Here is a 17,445-nt window from a genome sequence, read left to right as displayed (position 1 = left end):
ATTGGAATTATTTTGAAAAAAAAAAAATGAATTAAGCCGGGATTGAACCCGGGCCGCTGGCGTGCCAGTCGAGCACGTTACCGCTAGGACAACGCGCTCCTTTAAAAATATAATTTCATTAGTGGTATATCTTCAATGCATTGAATATTTTTTTTCATTTAAAATTTCACAAGATGTGGCTTCCCCCTTCCGCTCGTTTTACAGTCGGCTAAATTTCAGTTAAGCAAATAAAAAACAAAAAGCATTCACTCCGCAGAAAATAAAATTCACCCCGTTGACTTGAACACCCCCGCATGGGGTGTGGCACCCTCCCTCTCTTGGGGTGCAGTACTACGGTGCCGCTGGGGTCACTCAACCCCCAGAACTCTCCAAAATTTATCTAAATCTCCAATTTTTATATTTATTAGTGTCAGGAATATTATAATGATAATTATAATTATGATAAAACCCTCAGCAACAAAAAAAACGAGAAATTACAAAATCGACGAGAAATGGGATGACTTCATGATAATTACATGAATAATTAGTATATCATAAAATATGATGATTTTTCCTCAACGTCATTTGCACTAGAAATTATTTTATCATAATTATATTCTAATTAAAAATGAGTCCCGGTTTTTTTTGAAGATCTTTCAAAGCACATCACAGATTTTTTAATAAAAAAAAATCCTCCCGTCGAGATTTTTGATCGATCTAAAATATCCGCAGACCAAAATTCAAATTTTCTTCTATAAATCGGTATCGAAAATCGAGAAATATCAGATTTGAACATTAATATCGTGAAACATTGCTCCTATCTTATCGCCATGTCATACCCTCGCCGGTCATATATATTAATTAGTGGAAAAAGAAATGACGGAATTTAGTCGACTTCAGGAATTGTCCACACAGTCAAAGAAAAATTGACTACAGAAATAAATTCTTGAATTCTAGGAACGTTCAATTGTTATTCAATTCAATAGCAATTCTTCGACTAAAGTGGGAACTCGGTTATTTTAATTTCTGTGTGGAGAATAGAATTAAATATGAAGAGACTCTTGGTTTCTATTTCTCTTCTTTTACTGTGGACATGTTTAATACTAGCTGGACCACGAGTGAAAATCAGGAATGGAAGACTGGAAGGATCAATTATGAGATCAAGAAAAGGAAGAGACATCTTCGCATTCCGGGGAATTCCATACGCTCGTCCACCAGTAGGAGAGTTAAGATTTGAGGTAAAAAATATAATAAAAAAATTTTGAATTCTGATTTTCCCGATTTCTAGAGAATTTAAGATAAATAATTATACTTTCTCAAATACTTTTTTGTACCTCTCATCTTTTATTAACTCAGCTTTCATTAATTTAGCTACTGAATCGATTGATTTCTTCCTCGATTCGATATAATTTTCTCTGGAATTTATTTGATTGCAGCCACCACAGCCAGCGGCCTCCTGGAAAGGAATTCGTTCAGCTCAGGATGACGGAAACATCTGTCCCCAGCAGGAATACATGCACATCGCAGCCAGAATGATTGGTTCAGAGGATTGTCTCTATTTGAATGTCTTCACCCCAGAATTGCCTGGTGTTTCGAAAAAAAATATTTATCCTGTCCTGGTGTGGATCCACGGTGGAGGCTGGTTCGTTGGAAGTGGTTCGTCAAAACTCTACGGCCCTCAGTACCTTCTCGATTACGAAATCATTCTTGTGACTCTGAACTACCGGTAATATTCGAGCCATTAAGTTGATTCACATGCTAATTAATTAAATTAATTTGCAGACTGGGACCTCTGGGACTTCTCAGTACTGGAGATGATGTCATCCCAGGAAATTTCGCTTTCAAGGATCAAGTGCTGGCACTTCACTGGGTTCAAGAGAATATTGCAGCCTTTGGTGGTGATCCTGGGAGAGTGACAATTGCTGGTGACAGTGCTGGAGGGACGAGTGTGCATTATCTCATGTTGAGTCGACTTGCTAGAGGTATTTAATCCATCAGAATCTTTATTTATTGTTGATGACTTTATGGATTTATTATTTGAAATTCGAAGGACTCTTCCATCAGGCAATCGCCGAGAGTGGATCAGCTGTCAATAATTGGGCATACAATCCACCAAATCTTTCGAGGAATAAGACTCATCGTCTTGCTAAGGAACTCGGCTGTCCTGTCACTACATCCCAGAAAATCAGGGATTGTCTGAGCAAAATAAATGCCAGTGTAATTAATGGACAGACTGCCGGATGGCCGGTAATTATTGTCATCGTATTATTCCACTGAGTTCAATTCTTGATGGTCTCTTTTTGGTAGGTTATCAATGGATTTCCATTCCTTAAATTCCGTCCAGTCCTAGAATCCAACAAGTCTGGGGCTTTTTTGATAGATACAGCAGAGGAATTAATGAAGCATGGGGAGTTCTCCGATGTTCCCTGGTTGCTTGGTGTGAATGCTCAGGAAGGATCTATCTTCACAATCGGTTTGTACAGAATGGATAATTAATGGATATTCAATTTTAGAGTCGATGAATTGAATCATTATGAACTTCAGGGCTGTATTTATCACCTGATCAGAGAGAGCTTAAACGTTTCAACGACAATTTTTTCGATCTTGCGCCGATACTGCTCCAGTTGGATCCCGCCTGTCCGAAGGATGATCTGAAGACAATCTGTCAGAAGCTCCGTCATTATTACCTGAAAAATAAGATAATCGATGAATCCAATAGGAGATCTTTTATTGATGTACGTAATTTTTTGATGCATCAATCCTGCATGGAGAGAGTTTACGATGCCAAGTGAAAAATGAAAAAAATTTCTGGATCATCTTTAGAATTATATATTTATCGTAGATGATGTCCGATGGTCAAATTAAATTGGCGAGTGCCATGGCAGCGAAATTGTATCAAAAAATAGCTAAAAGTTCAGTTTACTTTTATCATTTTGAGTACGCCGGAAATGTATCATTCAGCCCGTCCGATCCGAAGAGACCACATGGAGCTTCCCATGGCGATGAAGTTCTGTATCTCTTTCCCCACGATGAGGGGTTACCTGAATTCGTCAGAAGTGAACGAGATTTTGAAATGGTTGATGTAATGACAACGTTGTGGACAAATTTTGTCATATCCGGGTGAGCCTGAAAACAAAAATCATCACAATTTCAAATGTCCCGGGATTTCAGGTAGGCATGGATTTTTATTTTCAGAAAACCTTACCTTGAGAATGCGCCTGAGTCATTCGTTGAATGGGCCCCGGTACAATCTGATGCCATCGAGACATTTATGATAGAGAGTCCCACGAGTTCTAGGATGTCACAATATTTTTTTAAAAATATGACCAACATATGGTCCAGTCTACCCTGTCGTGCTGGTTTTTTATATGCCAAGAGTGGCCTTCGCCCACAGTACGACCATAAATTATCAAATGCTCTATATCTATTATTAATTGCACTTACTTTCATGTATTACATGATTAATTAATGTAGCTAAGTGAAAATAAAATAAATAATTCACCACAATGATCGTTGATTTTCATTTATTATCCATTTTCTCAGTCCATCCCTTTTAAATTCCTGGGGATTTCCCGCCGTTATGACTGACATCTCTGATGCGGAAATCCCTCTGCTCTGAACAAAATCCTCGAGTATCGACGATCGGTCGATTTCTACGGTTTCTCGGATGAAAATGGTGTGAAGTTTGTCGAAATTGACTCCAACCCCGAAGAGAATTTCCTCGCAGGCACTCCCCTCTCCCTCCATTTGGCATAGTCTGCACCTTTGGAGCAATACCGAATAATACAACGCATTAATTTTAATATACGCACTCGTCCAAAGTGCTAATCCCCACCGAGACGTGAAAATAAAATTCGGAAAAAGTGATTAATCTGTCACAAAAATTCCCAGTGATTCAAAAACGCCGGAGAGTCATCCCCAAGTCACAACTACGATGATAACCACACACACGGATATTTGTTAAATGTGTTAAATTTGTTTTGATGGATGTGTGAAGTCGTGAGGGAGTCGTCCAGTTTAGTCGCTGAAGTGTTTGGTAGGATCATAAAATCATACTCCTACGTAGTCAGCTCTCTGTCTATTTTTCCTCACGTCACTATTTTCAACAACATCCTGCCCCCTCCTCACCCGCCGCTCTTCATTCCGGTCCTAATGAATATTCAGTTATTTTTTTTTACCATTGAAATATGTCTTCTCGACGTGGGGGCCAATGTACGCACAACTGTCACTTTTCATGCGCAATTTGTTGCTGATGGGGGCGAATTGATTGGAAAATTAACGAGTCCGTTGTGAGAGGATGTTATGAGAATTTTTGCTTTTTATTTTGCCAGGGAGACGCATTGAGGTGTATTGAAGTGGAGACGCAACGATGAGCGTCGTGGCGTCTGGTAGTCAACAAGTCGTGAAGGAAGGATGGCTGCAGAAGAGAGGTAATTAGTTGACAGTCGAATTTATTTGATTAATATTTATGAATAAATAATTCGGCTCTCTGGTGAGGCTGTTGATGTAGAAATTCAGGGGAACTCTGTATTTTTTTTTGTCAGGGGAACACATTAAGAACTGGAGATCGAGGTATTTTGTGCTGAGGGACGATGGCACTCTTGTGGGATTCAAATCTAAACCAGATCAACAAATGGCAGCTACAGCACAACCCCTTAATAATTTTACTGTCCGGGGGTGTCAGATAATGTCTGTCGATCGGCCAAAACCGTTTACTTTTGTTATCCGGGGTTTGCAGTGGACTACAGTGATCGAGAGGACTTTTCACGTGGAGACTGAGAAGGAGAGAGAGGACTGGGTAGCTGCCATCAGATATGTAGCTGACAGATTAGCTACCGAAGAGCAACATCTTCAGCAGCCCTCGATGCAGATATCATCCTCATCGGAAGATGTGGAAATGGAAACGACTGGGAGATCAGACTCAGGCAGTTCTCTTGGTATTATTTCACCTGATGGCGATGGGAGTATTGACGAGCTGTCAGCGAAATTCAGTGTCCAAGGTACATCGAGTAGTAAATCCAGTGGAAAGAAAAAAGTCACTCTAGAGAATTTTGAATTTTTGAAAGTCCTGGGTAAAGGCACTTTTGGAAAAGTCATTTTATGCCGTGAAAAAGCTACAGGTCATTTGTACGCCATCAAAATACTGAGGAAGGAGGTGATCATCAGGAAAGACGAGGTTGCCCACACATTGACGGAAAATCGAGTGCTACGTACAACCAGTCATCCTTTTTTAATATCTCTCAAATATAGTTTTCAAACGGCAGATCGATTGTGTTTTGTCATGGAATATGTCAACGGTGGAGAGTTGTTTTTCCATTTGAGTCGATCACGAGTATTCGGTGAGGACAGAACGAGATTCTATGGGGCTGAAATTATATCGGCTCTTGGGTATCTTCACTCCCAGGGAATTATTTATCGTGATCTCAAGCTGGAGAATTTGCTCCTCGATAAAGATGGGCACATTAAAATTGCTGACTTTGGACTGTGCAAGGAGGACATCACCTATGGTGAGATAAATCTCCATTTATTTCAATTTCTCAATTAGAATTACAAGAATTATTGTAATAAGATAATCCGGAATTTGTTTGTTGTAATAGGAAGAACAACGAAAACATTCTGTGGGACACCGGAGTATCTCGCACCGGAAGTGCTCGAGGATAACGATTATGGACGAGCTGTTGACTGGTGGGGTGTCGGTGTTGTTATGTACGAGATGATGTGCGGACGTCTTCCATTTTACAATCGTGATCACGAAAAATTATTCACACTTATTCTCCTGGAGGAGGTGAAATTCCCAAGGACTATCTCACATGAGGCGAAGGATCTGCTGGGTGGTCAGTAGCATTATCGATTGCCTCGATCAGTTTTATTATTTTCTGACAATATATCATATATCATATATATTGGATCAATTTCAGGACTATTGATCAAGGATCCAAGCAGGAGATTAGGTGGTGGACCGAACGACGCCAAGGACATAATGTGTCATGCATTTTTCTCCTCAATCGACTGGTCAGATCTAGTCCAGAAGAAGATAGCTCCACCCTTCAAGCCTCAAGTCACCTCTGAAACTGATACTCGATATTTCGACAGTGAATTTACAGGTGAAAGTGTTGAACTTACTCCCCCCGATCAAGGATGCTTAGGTAGTGCTGGTGGTTTGAATTCGATTGCCGAAGAGCAAGAACATTTCCCCCAATTTTCTTATCAAGAGAGTCATTCGGCTGCTACATCTTCCATTTCAGTGTCGATTATACACTGACATTGTCAGGATTGTTTCAGGATCAGAGAGAATGAGATAACGAACTCACGAGTGTCGCTATCGTTTGCATGTTTTATGGTTATTTAAAATCTATTCGGTTATCGAGGTGATTATGTTGTTGTATGTCCGTAATTATTGTATCTTGGTTGGGATGAATCAATTCGAAATTTAAGCGAATTATAATTGTAAAATAATGAATTTTGCGAGGGGCTGGATCGACAGCCACTCTCGTGCATTTTTTGTTTTCCTATTTTGTGGTATCAATTATCCATGTGTCGAGTGAAATTCGAGAGGATGGGCTGGATTATAACCATAGAAAATTGAATATATTATACACTACGATAATTATATTATAAATATATTTATATTTTAACAATTAAAGTAATTACACGGTAGATACTTGTCATTGATTTATTTTCCTTGTCTCACATTTAAAATAATATTCTTAATTTCATGTTTTATTTGTTCATGGATATGTTAATTGTTCGAAAATCTGTAGCGAAGGAATGGAGAGTCATCAAAATTTTTTTCAAGATATCTTTTGCAATATTCAGAGCTGCAAAAAATTATCCACAAAAATTTCGGTATCTCTCCTGAATTCAGAAATATTCTTCGAAGATTTACCTATTAATTTAATCCACCTATTACCCTTAAAATCCTTTTATCATCCGGGGTTAAGTTTCAAGGATACTGAGGGACAGGGGTGTCCTTGATCAGCCAAACCTCATCTAGCACAGCCCCAGCTTTATCGTCGGACACCTGAAAACGCATTTTAAAATCATTCCAAAAGCTTTTTGAAAGGAGGAAAAATTTTTTCTAGTGGCCAGAGTGGGTACCTGCTCCAAGTACAAATGTGTCTTGTTGAAGACTTTCATCCTGGTGTATCCGTAGTCAGAACTCCGGAAGGCAGACCAGTATGGCTGCTCCGGTATAAATTTCTCCCTGCCCTCTTTGCAACCTGCAGAACCTGTGACGATGTGCACAGGGGCTCTGTAATTCTTGTAGGGTTTCTCATAGCTCCCATTCATCACCTTGAAATTGTACATGGGGAAGAGCCTCTCGTAGCTGTGCTCGTGTGCCCACAGCTCCAGGTCCACCCGATGCTCGTAGAAGAGCTCTTCCAGGCCGAACCAATTCAGGAAGGGGAGACCTACCCTCACGAGGGACTCGTGATTTGTGCAATCGTCGGCATTTTTATTGCTGCAGTACATCGGACGATGGCCGAATGTCACGATCCAGGGCCTCTCAGCTCTTTTAAAATTTTTCGGTATTATTCATTTATACTGTTAATCAATTATTTTAATTTACCTTGCAGCAGGTTCGTTGGCTTTCGTCAGATCCTCTCTGAGCCACTCGAATTGCTTCACCAGCTGTTTAATTCCATAATTCATGAAATAATAAGCCTCGGTTTCAATGGCAATGAAGTGCACAGGACCCATGTCGAAGCTGTACCACAGCCCCTCGGAATTTCCAGGCATCGAGAATCTCGCCCTGTAATTACTGAAATTATATTTCTCCTCGTGGTTCCCTGGAACGGTCATGTATGGCAAGTAGGCAGCAATTCCCTCGATCTGCTTCATAAATTGATCTCCAACTCTGGAGTCATCGGTGTCCATGTCGTAGGCAAAATCCCCCACGTGAATTGCTGCGTCGTAGAGGCCCCGCTGCGTCTCCTCCTGGAGTCTCGAGAGACTCTGGGCGTTCTCGTTCCCCATGTCCCCAAATATCACGATCTGGGGGGTCCATGTCGGGGAATTCGATGGGGGTGTCACGTAGAAGACGTTCGACCAACCGAGTTTACTGCCGCAATGGTACACTAAACGTAAATTTAATTCTTTTAAATGTAAAATGGAATTCCCTTTTTTTTATCCATCAAAAATCCTACGAGGTTGTAAAATAAAAAAATATCAATTTCGGGAGGGACATTCTCACCGTATTTATGCCCTTGTGTGAGATCTCTCAAATAAACTCTGTGGATATATTGTCGTCGCTTTTGCTTCCCTCCATCAATGAACAATGTCGAGTTCCCTCTGGCAGTCAAAGCAAAGCCGCCGATCCCATATTCGACAATCGATTCTTTAGTGTCATCCCTCGTGCTCCAGGTCACCACAATATCACGAATATTCTCTGAAAAAAAAACATCCGAATCCACTCGTGCTCGCAAGAACTGCTTGTCAATTAAAATTTTATTAATTCATTGAAATATTACCTCCAAACGACAAATGCACAGCCTCAGGTTGATATTTAACGACCGACCCCCAAGCCGAGCTCAGACTCAACAAAAAAATAAGCACCAACAGCATTTTAGACGTAATTATAATCATTGAAGGACACAGAGATTAAATTCCTGGAACAGAGAGTGATTCATTTATTCTGATAACAGATCATTTTTTCATGACGAGTGCATCATACGAATACACAATGAATTTCATGAATTCCGGTGAATTCGTATGCAGAAATTAAATCCAATTGCGCCTCACCTTAATTAATATCACATATCACTCCACGGAGCACATGAATTTCGCGGTTTTTTTAATCTAGAGTATTTACATAACAAATTATTGTGGGTGTCAAAGAAACGTCAAGGATGACTCGACGCACAAGACGTTTGACACATTTGACACTAGGAGTTGAAGCTCCCGCTAACGGACATGCGCAGCTCAGTAGTTTTCAAATCATCCACTGGCAGCACATGATTTTTATTTATGTTTATTGCATTTATTGCTTCGAAATGGTGTGAGGTTAATGTCGGGTGGAATTGTTGTTGATCCAATTATTTACCGCGTGATTTTCACTCGGTAATTATTTCTCACTGGGGAATTAACGGATATTAAGGGGAGACCAGTGAAAAACGTAAAATGAGTGAAAACGAGTCGGTATATGGGACTACCCTGTCCCAGGAGTCCATGAAAGTCATCGCTGAGAGCATTGGAGTTGGAAATTTACCGGATGAAGCTGCCAAGGATCTTGCTGAGGATGCCAGCTATCGTTTGAAGGAGATTATTCAGGTATTCGATGATTATTCACTCGTTATTCGTCTTTTCGAGATAATTGAGGTGAAATTCATATTTTTGAGACGGAAAATTGAGGTGTGACGTGTTGTTTAGGATGCTGCAAAATTTATGAGGCACGGAAAACGTCAAAGACTTACCAGTCATGATATTGATCATGCCCTCAAGATCAAGAATATCGAGCCAACCTACGGATTTTTTGCCAGGGACCACATACCCTTCAGATTCGCCTCAGGAGGAGGTCGAGAGTTGCATTTCGTGGAGGAGAAGGAAATCGATCTCAATGAGATGATCTCAATGGCTGGTGGGACAACCTGGCCGAAATTACCCTTGGAGATCACCCTGAGGGCTCACTGGTTGTGCATCGATGGAGTCCAACCCACGATACCTGAAAATCCACCTCCAGTGTCGAAAGGTGAATATATAAAATAAATACTTCAACTCTCCCCTTTTTTCTCTACGATTTTTTTAATTTAATTTTTTTTTAATTTTCATTTTTTTTAATTTTCATTTTTTTTTTCTAGACGTACAGAAGCTGGAGAGTGTGGACCCAACGACAAAACTCGCCAACAAATCGGCAAATATGAGTGTTGGTAAGCCAGGAGGTGGTGGCAAGGGTCAGAAACTCCGGAATGTCGAGACGGTGCACGTGAAACAATTGGCCACCCACGAGTTGAGTGTTGAACAGCAATTGTATTACAAGGAGATCACAGAGGCCTGTGTGGGCTCTGACGAGGCCCGCAGGGCTGAGGCCCTCCAGTCCCTCTCTGCGGACCCTGGCCTCCACGAGATGCTCGCCAGAATGTGTACTTTCATAGCTGAGGGTGTGAGAGTCAATGTAGTGCAGAATAATCTCGCTTTGCTGATTTATCTCATGAGGATGGTGAAAGCTCTACTCGATAATCCCAGTCTTTACTTGGAAAAATATGTACGATTGATTATGATTAATTGAAATAAATTTTATTTGTTCATTTGTATGGAACTGACGAATTGGTTGAATTTTTCAGCTTCATGAGCTCATTCCATCAGTTGCCACCTGCATAGTATCTCGTCAACTCTGTATGCGACCTGAGATGGATAATCACTGGGCCCTACGAGACTTTGCATCGCGGTTGATGGGTCAGATCTGCAGGAACTTCAACACATCCACCAATAACGTCCAGACACGGATTACGAGAATGTTCAGTCAAGCATTAACGAAGAACAGTCAAGTGCGCTATTTAGTTATTATTATTTACCGTTAATATTGCTGATAATTTTTGGATTTGATCCTGAATTTTAGACTCCTCTGGCTTCCCTGTACGGTGCAATCAGTGGCCTCTGCGAGCTGGGACCTGAGGTGATAAAAGCCCTCGTGATACCTAAAATAAAAATAATATCCGAACGTGTCGAGGGATATGCAGACAGTGCAGCTCTCTCGAATATCGATAAAAATGCAGCTGGCCATATTAAATCTGGCCTCGTAAAGTCAGTGGCACCTGTACTGAAGACAATCAGATTAGCTCCAGATTTTATCGATGATTATAAACAGGATTATGGGTATCTGGGGCCTCCACTCTGCGCTGCTGTTGCCAAAGCGAGAACTCAACCCGTTGCTGTTGCCCAGTCACCCTCGACGAGCGCTGGATTACCAGCCAGTCAATCTCCATCGGCCAAAACTCTCGTTCAAAATGAAAATATTTCTGTTAGTCAGCCCACACAGCCGAGCCAACAGCGCACGATTGTTGTCAATACAGCGAGAAATCCTGGGGTAAATGCTCCTGGCACCGGTCACAAATTGGTTTTTGTACATCCTAGATCTCAGACTCCTACTGGAGCTCAACAGCAGCCACCGGTGACGTCTCAGTCTCAGGGACTTCCAAGTCCTCAGGTCAAAGTTGCACAGGCGAATATTCAACAGAAATCCCTGCAGACTGCTGCACAAAAATTGGTCGTTGTCTGCATGCCCAATAGCAGTCATACGAGTAGTACAACAATGTCTCAAGTAAAAACATCTTTTATTATTGAGAAATCATTGATATTATTTAATTGTAAAATAAAATGCTCAATTTACTCCTGAATTATTTTAATTTCAGGTGACAACGATAAGCAAAACTCAAAGTCTTTTTGTCATGCAGCAGAGTTCAGAAAGATCATTAAGCCCAGACGATGATCACCCATTTATACAGTACGAATGAATCACGATTTAACAAATTCATTGAGGAAGTGGCATTTATACAAAGAGGGAACCCAAATCTCAGGCAATTGTATTATCTCATCCAATTGAGTGGAATATAAATGGGTTATTTTCACCTTGATAATTATTTATCATTTATTATAATTCAATAATAAGACATAATACCTAAGGATCATTAATTTTTATCAATTAATGTTTCAAATTCGTAATTATTGAAGTAGTTAAATTAATTGGATGTTTCTGGTTACAAGTCAATACTCTGTGATATGTCACTGCGACGTCGATTTCTCTGGTGAAATGCTTGTTGATGGTAGCAGGCAGAGGCCATCTCCAGGAGTTTATTCGCCATCGCGCTGCCAGTTTCGTCGACCATTTTAGAAAATTGACTTGGGGGACTCTGGGTGAGCAGCTGATAGGGACTGGCATACTCCATCATTCGACCTCCCTCCATCACGACCACTCGATCACTGTCGATTATTGTGTTCAGGCGATGGGCTATCGTGATTACTGTGCAGTCGGAAAATTTTGTTCTGATCGTGTGCTGAATTAATTCGTCAGTGTAAGTGTCGATGTTGGCTGTTGCCTCATCTAGGACGAGAATTTTCGTATTCCTTAGAATAGCTCTCGCGAGGCAGATGAGTTGCCTCTGGCCAACGCTGAAGTTCGTTCCACCCTCGGTAACCATTTGGTCTAGGGTCACTCCTGTCAACTCCACCTCGTTCAGAACCCTCCACAGGGAGTCGTCTGGGTATTTCTCGAATGGATCCAGATTGTACCTGAATTAAAATTAAAATTATCTAAAGGAATTATAAATATCTGGAGAATTAACAGAGGCAGGGAAAAAACCTGAGACTCTCTGAAAAAAGGACTGGCTCCTGGGGGATGATGGAAATACTGGAGCGAAGGTGAGAGAGACTGATGGATTTGGTGTCTTTCCCGTCGATGAGAATTTCTCCCTGAAGACCCTCCCCTGTCAGACGGAAGAGGGCCTGAATCAGTGAGGATTTGCCAGCTCCAGTGCGACCCACGACTCCCACTTTCCAGCCAGGCTCGATTATTAAGTTTAGATTCTTCAGGACAGCCGGTTCGTCTTTCATATAACTCATGAAGACATTCCTGAAGTGAATTCTACCAGCTGAAGGCCAGTTCGGTGGAGGAGGACCTGTTGGATCATCGGATCCCTCCTGGGGAAGATCGCTGTACTCCAGGACTCGTTCCACTGCTGTCATCTGAGACTGGACCTCTGTACTCTGTCTCACACCGTACTGCAGCATTCCTGTGAGGATCAGGGATTGAGAGATCGCCAGACCAACCGATCCTCCCATAGTATTTCCTGAGATCATTTATTCATTATTACCATTTGGTAAAAATTCATTCATTATAAATTTCAACAAGATTTACCGTCATCCATGAGAATGAGGGAATAACACACGCAGGCGATGAACAAACAAGATATTAAATCGAGAATGAGACCAAATGCTGAATTTGTTGCTAATATCAAATACCACGAGCCCGTGTGCAGATCCTGGTGCTTATCGAATTCTTGTCTCAGCATCACCTGGACGTCAACCCCACGACTTCTAATCGTTGTCAGTCCATTCATCGTTGTTGCAACGTGGGAGAACACTGGACTCTTGGCTGACAAAAGTCCAATTTTATCGTTTAAATATAATTTGATTATATATTCATTCTTTACGGTCGTGTAAACACGATGTACACTCACCGATGCCCTCCAATCGTTTAATATCCTGCGCTGACCCCAGGAAAAATCCCCGGATAAAGTAAAACAGAATCATCACGACAATTGTTGGAATTACCATCCAATAATTAACAGATATAACCATTAATATGATGCTGATCATTATGAGAAATATTTGGATAGACTCCAGCACTGCTCTGGGGAGGAGCTCGTCAATGGCTCCGATATCCTTTGAGAATCTGTTCAAAATTCGTCCTGGAAGGTTTTTTTGTCAATTCTTAATGAATTCGTTAAGGATTAATTAAAAAAATCAATTTAATCTGCTCTTACCAGAGGGATTGGTATTGAAAAACAGCATCGATGCTCCAAGGACATTGCCGAACATAAATCCATGCAGCTCCCTGCTGCTCTTCATGCAGGCCGTCATAAAGATAATACTCCGATACATGACGAGAATAATGCAACACACTATAAAAAATGTGTAGATGTAAATGGCGTACTCTGTGGCCAGAAGTCCATCGTCGTCGAGGAGAGAAAAGTAGCTCCACACGGAGGTGTTGAAGAATCTCAGATAATCCGGTCTCATGGCCCTGTAATCCCCACCAGACTCATGGAAGGCTGCTCTGATTACCTCGACATTCGTCCAGTAGGCAATCCAGAGGTCTGCACCAGTGGTGGCAACCTGTCCCAAGAGGAAAATCAGGATGAGAACTGTCAGCGTGAGGATTGCACTGCCTGCCCGAAAATATCTCGTGTACACTTTCGTGGATAAATGCCCTGTCGACATGCCCTCTGCGTTTTTTTTGGCTCCATCAGCCGCAGGGGTGTTTTCGTCATCATACGCCTGCATGAAAAAAAAAATTGAAAGTCTAAATCCAAAGGATTTTGACTGGAGAGAGGCAGAATTTTTTAATTCAACTCACGAAACTATAACTCTCGACAGATCTTAGTGAGGATCTCCCCGAGCTTAACTGCGAGGGTCTCCCATGTCTGACGCTCCTCTGGCGAATCCCCAATTTTCCAGCATCGAAATCCTCAGGGTGATCTCCAGATTCCTCCGATTCCCCTGTCTTCACCTGTTCCTCGTCCTTCTGAAGTTGATTCAGCATCTGCTTGAAGTCTTTGCTGGCACTGGAGAGGTCGTCGAAGGCCCCCTGGCACTTCACCGAGCCCTGGACAAAATCTTTTAATCAGTCGGGTTCGAACCATCCCGAAAATAAATCCTCACCTTCTCCAGGACGACGATGACATCAGCTTGTTTAAGAAAATGAAGTTGATGTGTCACGAGGATGCGAGTTTTTCCTTTCAGAAAGCCAGCGATGCAGTCCTTGAAGAGACGACGAGCTACTCGAGCGTCAACTGCACTGAGGGGATCATCCAGGAGGTAGAGGTCAGCCTGTCGATATATTGCCCTGGCCAGGTTTACCCTGGCCCTCTGCCCTCCAGACAGAGACATCCCCCGCTCTCCCACCACTGTCATGTCCCCGTAGGGCAGCTGCTTGAAATCCCTCAACAGAGAGCAGACCCTTGTCACCTGGTGTTTCAAAAAAATTTTCAATAAACTCAATCACCTAGAAAATTCCCTCAATGTTTCCTCCGGGAATCAATAATTTTCCATATCAAACCACAAATTCACGTACTTCTTGATACCTAATGCTGTCATACGTCTGTCCGAAGAGGATATTCTCCCTCAAGGTGCCTGAAAAGAGCCAGGCATCCTGACTGGCGAAAGAAATTTTCATATCCAGGTTGTCCTTGAAGAATCCACGGACATCCCCAGGTTTGAGGCCGTTGGAGCCACTGTACTGGGAGAGACAGACTGTACCTGCTCCAACAGGCAATTCGTTCAAAAGGAGATTGAGTAAAGAGGACTTCCCCGAACCTACATGCCCCACCAGAGTGCACAGCTTTCCACCCTCTATCTTCATCGAGACGTTGCACAGAGTTGGTGGCAATTGTCCAGTCACCCAGTTCGCCGACACCTGATGCAGATCGATGGCCACTGGCCCCTTGGGGGGAAGTATTTTCTCCAGGTGCTCATCATTTTTCCCCATTTCTGCATTCCCCGAGGGATAATCGATCTCATCTAACAGAAGAAAATTCTGGTGACACAAAAATTGAAAATTTCGAACAATTCAATGTTTCGATTGAAAATTATTCAATGAAAAATTGAATTCACCTCGAGCCTTCGGATGGAGATCAGAGCCTCATATCCCATGATCAGAGCCTGGGGGAACAGGACTGTGCAGGCGAGCTGGAGCACGTTGAAATAAGTGGCCAGCTGGAAAGTCACCTCAGCTGTCATCGTGTTCTTCAGCAAGACAAAAGACACAACCGCGGAGAAGAGTGTTGTTCTTTCCGTGATAACCATAAGCCCCAGGTAAAGAGCTCGCAAGTACGAGGACGCCTTTATCTTCTGGATCTCCGCTCTCCTCGTTATGGAGACGATTTTATTGAATGGTTTTTCCCAGGCGTACGTTTTTATCACCTGGAGTTAAATCAACATAAATAATTCCTCCAGGAGATGATGAAATTTCCCTTACTTGAATTCCTGCGATTAATTCGTTCATCAGTTGCACTCGCCTGTCAGTCAGTCTCGCTATTTTCGATCTCAATCGACCCCCCATTTTCGAAATGAACACCTGCAGGGGAATCGTCATTATCAGGAGACAAGCCAGACCTACCAGAGTCGAGATTCCAATCCTCGTCCACATTATTACACAGATGATAACGATCTTGAAGGAAGAACGAGAAAAATAAAAAATTTAGGGGATGAATTTGCTCAGGGGTTTGAAAGGAAAAAAATAAAACCTGTATCGGCATGACGAAGATATGAGGGAGGTACATGGGGAGCTGATCAAAACGACTGACGTCGTTGCTGAGGATGTTGACGACCTGGCCAGCTGTTGTCTTGTCCAGCGATGCTTTACTGAGTTTCAGGCTCTAAATTAATATGTTGAAATCAAATTATTCAACATATTAATAAAAAATGAAGAAACAATTAACGAATAAATACTCTCGACTGACTTTTCGGTAGAGAAGTGAGGAGCATGCCACCCGGACTTGCATTCCAATTCGCAGTGTCTCAAGATTGGTGTGATGCTGGATGAACGTTGCGATAATGGTGGTGACGATTAATGCAGTCGCCCAGAGGAGGGCTTCGTCCCGATTTGGAAGGTCTTCCCCGGTGCCGAAATGTTTAATGACATAACCCTGGAAAACTGGCTGAATGGCCTTCAGGATGGCGCCTTGAATCAAAAGCAATGCACTGTTCCAGACGAAATTCGGCCAGAATGCTCGAAATATTGCACTCGTAAGACTCGGCCTCGGGGATGTCGTCCTCTTGTTCCCATCGTCGTCGACCTTGTACTCGATGTGCTTGAGCTTTTTCAGCTCCACCAGCCACGCCGACTCCAGCCGATTAGCCAAACTCTCGGAGATGTCTTCGTCGATGGGATCATAGATGTCCTCCATGGAGAGATCCTTTTTCGCACCCTTTCGAAAAATTTCTACAGTCCACCTGGGTAAAGTATTGCAAATTCATCCGATAAACAGTAACTCGAAAATGTTTTGAATATTGTTTTGACGGTTTTAACAATTCAAGGACTTCGATTTGCCTCTTTGATGGCTAGAATGACAATCAGTCATTAATAGTTCCGCCAGTTATTTAAATAATATTTTTTTTTCTCAACTCGGGGGTTTTTTATGAGTGACAATTAGTACAAACCAGAAGAAGAGCTTGCTGATGATGTTCGCCCTCTCCAGGGGGCTTCTCTTCGGGGATGTCGTCATGGGAATTCACTCCAGGTAAACAAATCTCCACGGAATATCAGAGAGAAATGACTGGAGAAATGATGTAATAGTAAAATCTGGTAAAAACACGAATTTTTCTCCGCGAAAAGTCTACGAGAACTTCACTATTTTTTTTATCAACTTTGGAGTTCTCTTTTCGATTTAATTCACAATAAAAATTTGGAAAATCTAATGTCTTCGGGGTGGACAGTCGAAAATTCGTAGAATTTCCAATGGATTAAACGATTTTTAGAAATAAAGAAAAATGCATGGGGTCTTTATCACAAAAAAACGTAAATTGATTGGAACCCATGACTGAAACCCACTTCTTCAAGAATTATTTTTCAAATGATCACCAAGTCCTCGAAAAATTCTGCATGATCACCCGTCACCGGTTTAATTAAAAAATCGAGGTCCCCGATAAGACGAATGACGAGCACGTGTTGCAGAATGAAAATTCATTCATTATCTGTATGCAGAACAATAGTTTTAACGACTAAATAATCTGGCACTTGTGGATTATCGA

At 41.9% G+C, this 17,445-nt stretch overlaps 5 protein-coding genes across 5 annotated transcripts; 3 read left to right on the top strand and 2 right to left on the bottom strand.

Annotated features, from left to right (window-relative positions):
- Positions 1–846: 846 nt before the first annotated feature.
- Positions 847–3,506, top strand: LOC105265411 (esterase E4). The gene is made up of 8 exons (XM_011302877.1): positions 847–1,217; positions 1,416–1,705; positions 1,762–1,961; positions 2,030–2,226; positions 2,287–2,452; positions 2,524–2,714; positions 2,822–3,099; positions 3,175–3,506. The coding sequence occupies exons 1-8, from the start codon at positions 1,029–1,031 to the stop codon at positions 3,446–3,448; spliced, it is 1,785 nt and encodes a 594-aa protein (XP_011301179.1). The 5' UTR covers positions 847–1,028; the 3' UTR covers positions 3,449–3,506.
- Positions 3,507–3,720: 214 nt separating this feature from the next.
- Akt (Akt kinase) lies at positions 3,721–6,565 on the top strand. Its single transcript, XM_011302876.1, has 5 exons — positions 3,721–4,015; positions 4,311–4,409; positions 4,524–5,486; positions 5,577–5,813; positions 5,898–6,565. Exons 2-5 carry the CDS (start codon positions 4,349–4,351, stop codon positions 6,239–6,241), a joined length of 1,605 nt encoding a protein of 534 aa, XP_011301178.1. The 5' UTR covers positions 3,721–4,015; positions 4,311–4,348; the 3' UTR covers positions 6,242–6,565.
- A 73-nt stretch (positions 6,566–6,638) lies between these two features.
- On the bottom strand, positions 6,639–8,851 carry LOC105265409 (iron/zinc purple acid phosphatase-like protein). Its single transcript, XM_011302875.1, has 6 exons — positions 8,722–8,851; positions 8,451–8,588; positions 8,174–8,368; positions 7,550–8,057; positions 7,078–7,492; positions 6,639–7,000 (listed from the first exon to the last, which is right to left on the bottom strand). The coding sequence occupies exons 2-6, from the start codon at positions 8,563–8,565 to the stop codon at positions 6,923–6,925; spliced, it is 1,311 nt and encodes a 436-aa protein (XP_011301177.1). The 5' UTR covers positions 8,566–8,588; positions 8,722–8,851; the 3' UTR covers positions 6,639–6,922.
- A 58-nt stretch (positions 8,852–8,909) lies between these two features.
- On the top strand, positions 8,910–11,603 carry LOC105265407 (transcription initiation factor TFIID subunit 6-like). Its single transcript, XM_011302873.1, has 6 exons — positions 8,910–9,249; positions 9,349–9,667; positions 9,777–10,180; positions 10,260–10,463; positions 10,535–11,236; positions 11,328–11,603. Exons 1-6 carry the CDS (start codon positions 9,100–9,102, stop codon positions 11,427–11,429), a joined length of 1,881 nt encoding a protein of 626 aa, XP_011301175.1. The 5' UTR covers positions 8,910–9,099; the 3' UTR covers positions 11,430–11,603.
- LOC105265408 (probable multidrug resistance-associated protein lethal(2)03659) lies at positions 11,588–17,297 on the bottom strand. Its single transcript, XM_011302874.1, has 13 exons — positions 16,855–17,297; positions 16,155–16,647; positions 15,939–16,070; positions 15,671–15,862; positions 15,307–15,615; positions 14,768–15,229; positions 14,356–14,661; positions 14,051–14,299; positions 13,458–13,971; positions 13,152–13,382; positions 12,830–13,066; positions 12,275–12,761; positions 11,588–12,204 (listed from the first exon to the last, which is right to left on the bottom strand). The coding sequence occupies exons 1-13, from the start codon at positions 16,917–16,919 to the stop codon at positions 11,673–11,675; spliced, it is 4,209 nt and encodes a 1,402-aa protein (XP_011301176.1). The 5' UTR covers positions 16,920–17,297; the 3' UTR covers positions 11,588–11,672.
- Positions 17,298–17,445: the final 148 nt, after the last annotated feature.

This window comes from Fopius arisanus, unplaced genomic scaffold (genome assembly GCF_000806365.1).
Source record: "Fopius arisanus strain USDA-PBARC FA_bdor unplaced genomic scaffold, ASM80636v1 scaffold00029, whole genome shotgun sequence".
NCBI classification, from domain to species: domain Eukaryota; kingdom Metazoa; phylum Arthropoda; class Insecta; order Hymenoptera; family Braconidae; genus Fopius; species Fopius arisanus.
Note: the sequence above shows the minus strand (reverse complement) of the source record. Positions and strands in the feature narration are given on the sequence as shown.